This window comes from Adiantum capillus-veneris, chromosome 27, assembly GCF_014529385.1.
Source record: "Adiantum capillus-veneris isolate H3 chromosome 27, ASM1452938v2, whole genome shotgun sequence".
NCBI lineage: Eukaryota > Viridiplantae > Streptophyta > Polypodiopsida > Polypodiales > Pteridaceae > Adiantum > Adiantum capillus-veneris.
Genome location: NC_140957.1, coordinates 27042627 through 27050676, shown reverse-complemented (window position 1 = coordinate 27050676; position 8050 = coordinate 27042627). Strand labels below are relative to the sequence as shown.

Below are 8050 nucleotides of genomic sequence, written 5' to 3'. Positions count from 1 at the left end.
TCAACTCTCCTGGTCGGCTAGATCTTTAAGGTCTCTTGGGATAGTTTCCTACAACGTTAAAACTCTCATTTTCTTGGGTGTGTGTGTGGGTGTGAGTGTGTGTGCTAATAAAAAGAGGAAAATGGTATAACCTTTCTATCACCCAAGTGTGGTAGATTGGTTATGCCATTTCCCCCTTGAATAACAGGTCTTGAGTTCAACTCTCCTCGTCGGCTAGATCTTTAAGGTCTCTTGGGATAGTTTCCTACGGCGTTAAAACTCTCTTCTTCTTCTTCTTCTTCTCTCGTTGATTCAAAAGTGACATTGAGTCGATCCCAACATATTGTAGTACCTTTTTAGCTATGAGAATAGAGTGAGTTAATGTTGATTAAAAAAGATGTAGTACCTTTTTAGCTATGAGAATCTCTCTCTCTCTCTCTCTCTCTCTCTCTCTCTCTCTCTCTCCTTTAGGATTTATCTTGCAAAAATTATGACTAATTTGTGTGAGGCAAGCAAAAATTAGAGCTCTTTACATACTATAAGAATGAGGGAAAGTAAAGCATTCAAGAAATGGTGAAGCTGCAGGGATCAGGAGACACACGGCTATTGAGAAAGCTCATTGAATCATAGATGTGGCGCAGGGTAGGATTCAGGTCCAAGGAGTCCTGGAAGAGCTTTTCAAGCTCCCACTCTGCATCAGGAGCTGCAGCTGTAAAACTCTTTGCCTCCTTCATCTCTTCATCATCATCATCATCATCATCATCGATATCACCCTGCAGCACAACCACGTCCGGAACCTTCAGATTAGCGCCATTACTGCGGAAGTTGTTTTCCATCGCTTCAATCAAAGCTGTCTTATGATGTATGCTGATGAGGCTGCCGGCAGTAGCACTCAACTCATGAGGTCCAGAAATTATATCGATGGCTTCCTTCCCACCTTGGCGCTGATCTGTTATCTCAGGCGCAGCTTCAACGGCGTCTTTGATCCCTTGCTCATCAGAATCAATGGCTTGCTTAAACTGGTGCTCTGTCATCTGCCCGTCCTTTACTGCTTCACCTAGGGCTACATTGTCTGCAGATATAGTGCCCTTCAATTCACGATCCTCCTTTGCATGCCATTGCCATGGCCAGTTCTGCTTCTGGAAGCTTCTAGAAGCATCTTTCTTCAGTCCCTGCAGAATATGCACTTCAGATTTGGTAGGCATGTCATCAGCACTGTGAGGCCTCATTTCTGTTAGGCTCTTTGACCATGAGGAATCCATGTAGTTAAGGGCCGGCGAGTGAAACGGCAATGAAGAATCCATGTAGTTGCGGACGGGCAAGTGAGACTGCAATGGCGACGGCGTGGACATAAGCTGGGAGTAAGGAGATGGTGAGGGAGAGCTTGAGGATGAAGATGAGGCAGCAAGCATGGCTTCTACCTGCTCAAGAAGCTGCTGGTCAGGCTCCTCATCGGCTTGTTCACCATGCCCATGATCATCCACAGAAGGTGGGTCCCCTGTCAGCAAGCCTGAGTCCCTCTCCCAAGACAGCAAATCTGGGATGCTCATCTCTGTTGAAGCTAAGCTTTGAGCCTCTTTTCTAAAGCCCTCATTGCTGGTTTGCACAGAGGGGCTTGCAAATTTAACCCTATGCTTGAACCCATTATTGAAACAAGCATTTATTGCATTAGTAGAGGCTTTCTGACTCATCATTATGTCTTTTCGGCCAGCACTATAATTGAAGTCTCCTGCTTTCGACTTGGTTCCATAGGGAGTGGCCATCAGATCTGAAGCAAGCCTCTTGGCCCACTTGCTTGGAGGCAAACCTTCCAAATCATCCAAACAAGAGGTGGATGAGAAGTTGATGGGCTTCTTCTTCTTCCTCACATTGCCGCTGTAGCTCTGTAGGTTAGGGTTTCCTGCACTCTTTGCACCATAGCTTTGCAGGTTAGGGTTTCCAGCATTCTTTGAGCCGAAATTTGTATTGTTTGCCATATGCTGCTTACTTCCATACTGCTGCCCACCACCTGATCCTTCTCTGTGCCTCCTTGACAAGCCCATTAAAGCTCCTGCAAATGATGTGCTTTTGTAGCCTGCACTACTCTTGCTCTTAGGACAATACCTCTGCTTGAACCTCATTGATGTGCCCTTGCTTGTTGGTGATGTTGATGATGGCAGAGGCTTCAGAATGTTGCCATTCAAATCCCTTGGAATGAATATTGAACACTCTTGCTGAGAGATCGACGAATTAGCTGACCATGCATCTACAAACCCAAAATCAAGAGGACTCTTGGACATGCTAAGCTGCAAATCACCCACATTTCTCCAGGAAAAAGAGCTGGACAAAGGCCTCTTCATGCATCTTGATGGTGGCCTCTCCAACAAGTAGCTCGCCGAGTGCAGATTTAGGTCATTCTCGGAATGCGGCCTTCGATCAGAGTCAAGGCCTTGCTGCATGAGCTTGAGGTGAGCTTGAGGATCAGAAAGAAGGTGATGATGATGATACTCATTGCTGAAGCAGCTGCTAGAGGAAGGCCAAGACTCTGAGAAGCCCATGGGGGAGGGCCTCAATGTTCTCGCCTTCTTGGTGATGATGAAGTTCTCATCTCCTGAAGAATGCCATGGAAACCTGTGGAGGGCTTCACCTGCATCAGAATCCATGCAGGCATTGGGATGGAAGTGAAGGCTGCCTGTGCTGATAGGTATGAACGTTTGGCTCTGCAAGTTGAGATTAGGGCTTACCACCTGCTGCAATGTTAAGGTATCATCCATGGAAGGATGAGAGATGAGGTCTCTGTAGTGGGTCCACGAGGGCTTCTCTTTTGCACACATTCTCACCTTGTCTTGACGCAAGCTGGAGCTGCAGCTGGCTCTCTTGCGGATCTGAGTATGAGGGAACACGCCATTGGAGATGTCATACAGATGCTTAAAACGGGCCGGCCTGTAGTAAAGCGGGGTGCGATCACTAGGGCCGACATGGAAGCTCCCCCCAAGACAGCTAGGGCTGACCACCTGCGCCATTGCACGCTGCCTACAGTTAGGACTGACAAGGGGAGACATAAAGAGGGAGCTAGGGCTGACGTCATGTGGCAGGGAGATGGCTTCTGCGCTCTGGCTGGAGCTTTGTTGAACAAGATGGTGTTGAGATGTAGGGCTGGCCTGAGCGTGGTGGTGCTGCTTCAAGGGAGGGCTGCAGGAAGAAGTGGGGCTGACGTGCTTGGGGCCGGCGGTGGCGGGATTAGGGTAGCGGCCTTTGGGCGGGTAGCTGCCGGCGCTTACGGACCATGGGCGGCGGACATAGACGGGGTATACAGAGGGATCGTGCGGGTTCTTCTTGCGCTCAGTGACGGACTGCTGTGACCGGATACGGCGGCACATGCCGAGCACGTTCTGCAGGTGGTTGAGGGAGACGAAGGGCGACTGCGACCGGTTGCCCTGAATCTCCTGCAGCACTTTGACCGGCACTTGGAAGCCGCTGGAGGGCACCTGGCAGCGAATGCGAGCGCGGCGGTTGCGGCTGAGCATGGGGGCGGTCACACGAGGTGGGCTGCTCTGCCACTCGGAGCCATGGAAGTAGGCGCTTCTGCGGTGCCTTGCACGTGCGACCCGCCGGAACGTCTCTTTAACCTCCGCCATGTCATCCTGCCAGACGTGCGGCCGCCGCCGGCTGCTGCTACTGGTGCTGGTGCTCCCATTGGTGCTGATGCTGCCTCTCGCTCCCGCCTGGCTCCGCTGCATCTCGCCCTAGGCCTACCTCTCTTCTTCGACAGCACTGCAAGCGGCGACCCCCCTTCTTTCCATGCTCACCATACCATTGGCGAAATGTAGATGTCCAACCAAGCTCCGGAAACAGTTGTCCTCTCGGTAGCGTTGCTGCCTCTTGCAATCTTACCTGCCCAATCACTTCTCACTGCTCGGGAAAAATCATTTTCCCAACAGTATCCAAAATCCTTTCTATGTTTTATAGGTCTCCCTACCCACTATCCACATACTGTGTACGACCGGACCTATGGGAGATTGTAAAATAAAATCGGCATTAATCTAAAGATCCCCTACTCCCCCTCACCCCTTTGCCTCTTTTTTAACCTATATGATGCCACATCCCTACGTTGCGTCCATGCAAGCCACGCGATCGGCCTGCGACCCTTCCTTGGTAGTTTGTAGGTTGCACCTCCACCTTCCCTACCACTCACGAACCTCCACTTGCAGCTACGCTTCCCCCTGCCACTCACGGACTTGCACCTGCAGAGCAAGCGGCCTTGCAGTGTGTGTGTGTCTCCACAAATAGGATGAGAGAGAGAGAGAGAGAGAGAGAGAGAGAGAGAGAGGCCTCTACTGCATTCGGGAGAGAGAGCCCCCCGAATTGGGAAGAGAGATAGAGATGCCGAAGCATGGCCTCCACATGGAACGCCTCGCCCATTTCTCACTCTCCTTTGAAACCTTCCCAATTTCTTCTCAAGATTCTATCTATTTACACATTAAAAATGATTGGGCCCATCCTACTTGTAGGTTCTCAAGTTTATTCAATTGATTTATGAGATTCCCAACATGTTGCTGGTAGGTTTTGAAGGTCGTCAAATCGAACTTAAAGTAAAATTCTCTCGTCTCTCTTTTCTGCACCTACTCGTGATTGATCTCAGAACCGTGGCATCCGGAGGAATGCTCCGCTATGACCACCTGAGCAAGCGGGCCTCGTTGCACAGAGGGTTAAGCCTTTTACTTAAAAAAGAATTTTCGCTACTAATGGTCCTTAAGATTTATTCTCGAAGTGGTTTTCATGTGTCTAATGTATTTATGGTCGTGTCCCCAATCTTGGACCATTTTCAGTTGCCGCATGAATGGTCTTACCAATATTATGTCGTATAAATTGTTCTTCTTGCTGAAATCAACAATAATAAAGGTATGCTCATACTCAATGCCGCAAGAAGTGACGACTACTTTTTCTAGCAATCCTAGGGGCTTTTCCATATATCCATCAGCTAGCTGCAATTTCATTCGCGTGGCTCTAAAGGCAGGTTTTTCCCATTTTTTCCAAATCTCTATGGTAGCGATGGCAACTCCAGCTCCACTGTCTAAAATTGCCATGGTGGTGACACTTTGGAACTCCACAGGGATGGTTGTGATGCCATCCTCACCTTCACAATACTTGCCTACCTTGTTTAATGGCATTCGCCTAGTGTTTAACTGAGGCATTTCAAGTTCTTTGATCCTTTCTTGTATCTAAGTTGTTGGGTCTTTCACACCAAATTTCTCTAGACATTTACCATAGTCCATATGTTTGATCTTATTCTGCTTAGCTCATTGGCTTCATTGGCCTCTTGACTTGTTTCCACAATTCATCAAGATCATCTATTTCTCTACATCCCTCTTGTATAGCTAGGTGAAACCCCTTGGAAGAGTTATCTGTGGTATTCAACACTATCCTTGGCTCTAATGCTGGGTCCTTGAGCTTTGGTCCGTGATTGTTGTTAGGTCCCCACCCCGCCGTATCAAACGGGGGATCTGATGGTGAACCTGGTGGCCACTAGATCTATAGCGGAAGCAAACAAAGTGGTTCAGGGTTCAACTAGCGGACGATCTCTCATCACAAGTGAGTCGAGTTCGAGCCTACTAGTAATGAGATCTAGCTCCACCTCGCAAGGGAAGCGTACTTAACTTGTCTAGCTAGCGATCCTAAGACCCACCTTCCAAGAGGAGAGAAACCTCGAGTGCTTTTTTTCCCATGTTTCAGAGGCACGTACACTTGAGACTTCGCCGCTCTAGGGGAAATGAATATTACTAGTATCGATTTAAACACTATAGGGACAGAGAGTTCCCGACCAATCGGAACCACCCTTCTCATAGGCATTGGAAACCTGAGCCAAGCCCCCACTTTCCACCCCCACACTCACACTTCCTTGTGTGTCCTAATTACTACCACAAAAGTTGTTCAACATAAAAGTTCCTTGATTAGATTCCGATTCACAATGTTCGTTAAGACAGCCCTTCAACCAATATTGCAAAGCGGCACCAAGACAGTAACTCTAGTAAAAATTCTACTCAAACTTGTTCATTAAAATTCCAATGTTCTGGAGGTACAACATCCCCCCTCCAGCGAGAGTTTACTCCTCCCGTTGTCGTCTAGCTGCCCTTACAACTAGGTATGTCCACCGCATAGAAAGCACGACATGGACATTCCCACCGCTTAACCAACAGACGTGGGTTCCCATCGCTTAACCAGCAGTCGTGGGTATCCACCGCTTAACCAGTAGACGTGGATTCAAAAGCCCTTAACCAGGAACTATGCCCCCTGTGTGATCAGTAGGGGGATCAGGACTAGTTCAACATTGGAAATAGAATGAACATGCCGAGCTAAATTTTCCCTAGCAGACATTCGTTTCTATTGCAAACAGTATATCCATCAACCATTCTTTCCTACCTAAACTTTAATATACAATTGAATTCAAATGCCGAGGTTTCCGTCGGATTTCTCTAACATGTTTGGGGATATGTTCTTTCCTAGCTAAACGTGTGCAATGTTAAATTAACAACTGAATAAAATTGTGACCTACCTCTTCCATTTCTTCGTCAATGGCTCGTGAGATGGCCGGTGCTTGTTCATCCATGGGAGCTTTTCCTTTCCCATTCACATTGCTCGTTCCCGCCTTGCGGTCATGGGCACCACCGAAGCGAGTTCTCTTAACCGGGGCCATTTTATACTCACTACTTTAAATGATAAACTTGAAGAAAAGAGCTAATGTCCGAGAGCATCATAAAAATCCAAATGATAGATTAGAATCATTGAACAATCCCCTTATAGGAGAGGGTTAGATTTTTCCTTCGAGACATAGTAATTTTATGGATAATACTTTACTTGTCCTATGGAAACCGGCTCTAAAGTTAACCACTTGGCTAAGATGATTAAGAATTTCAGAATTTTACTAATTAATTTACAAGAGAGATGGATTAAACAAGCTCAATCACTTTACTAGTGTAATAAGAAAGATGCAGAGTTACCGCATGCATAGGTGTTAGGAAATTTTCTTCTTAGTGGCCTAATGAAGGATTAATTTTACCTTAATCATATCTTAATGTGTGAGAAAATTGAATCTAATTTAATTACAACACTATTGAGTGGTAAAAGGATGAATTTCATCAAATCTACATTGTTACCGCGACTGACAATTAATTAACTATGCTGCCTAGAGAGAGAATTCTCTTCTAATCATGTATTGATCATAGATTAAGAATGATGAATGGCTGCATAAATTAGCTAATTAGATGATGATTATGTAATGGAATATAGCTATGTAAATTTAGAGAGCAGCTATTGGGAATTATAGCTAAGATTAAGCATAGTAAACGAGGTATTTGGAGAATAATGAAGAGAATTAAGAAGAGTAGGAATTAAACCATGATTACCGTGATTAGGGGTTGAGAATCCTCTTGATTTTCTGATCCAATGAGTCCTCAAGATGAGAATTTCGGCAGCACCTCCGTCCTTGCTTCTCCTTCAAAAACTGTGTGTGTGCCGGCAGCACCTCCCCAAGGTGTGTGTAGGTGTGTGTGTGTGTGTGTGTGTGTGTGTGTGTGTGTGTGTGTGTGTGTGTGTGTGTGTGTGTACTGGTTGTGTGTGTGAGCATGTGTGTGTGTGTGTGTGAGCACACCCTTAAATAGGCTCCTTCAAGCTGAAAATCGATCAGGCTTGCTATTTGCATCTGAGTGAGCACTCACATCATGCATGGCAAGTCTAGTTAAACCAAGAGTAGGAATTAAACCATGATTACCGTGATTAGGGGCTGAGAATCCTCTTGATTTTCTGATCCAATGAGTCCTCAAGATGAGAATTTCGGCAGCACCTCCCTCCTTGCTTCTCCTTCAAAAACTGTGTGTGTGCCGGCAGCACCTCTCCAAGGTGTGTGTGTGTGTGTACTGGTTGTGTGTGTGAGCATGTGTGTGTGTGTGTGTGAGCACACCCTTAAATAGGCTCCTTCAAGCTGAAAATCGATCAAGCTTGCTATTTGCATCTGAGTGAGCACTCACATCATGCATGGCAAGTCTAATTACCTACCCACCAAGTGTCCAGTTAGCTAGTTTAACCGGCTCTCACA

General features: G+C 46.7%; 1 protein-coding gene across 1 annotated transcript; it reads right to left on the bottom strand.

Moving 5' to 3' along the window:
• Nucleotides 1-499: 499 nt before the first annotated feature.
• On the bottom strand, nucleotides 500-3815 carry LOC147421681 (uncharacterized). Its single transcript, XM_086503195.1, has one exon. It carries the CDS (start codon nucleotides 3696-3698, stop codon nucleotides 543-545), a length of 3156 nt encoding a protein of 1051 aa, XP_086359321.1. The 5' UTR covers nucleotides 3699-3815; the 3' UTR covers nucleotides 500-542.
• Nucleotides 3816-8050: the final 4235 nt, after the last annotated feature.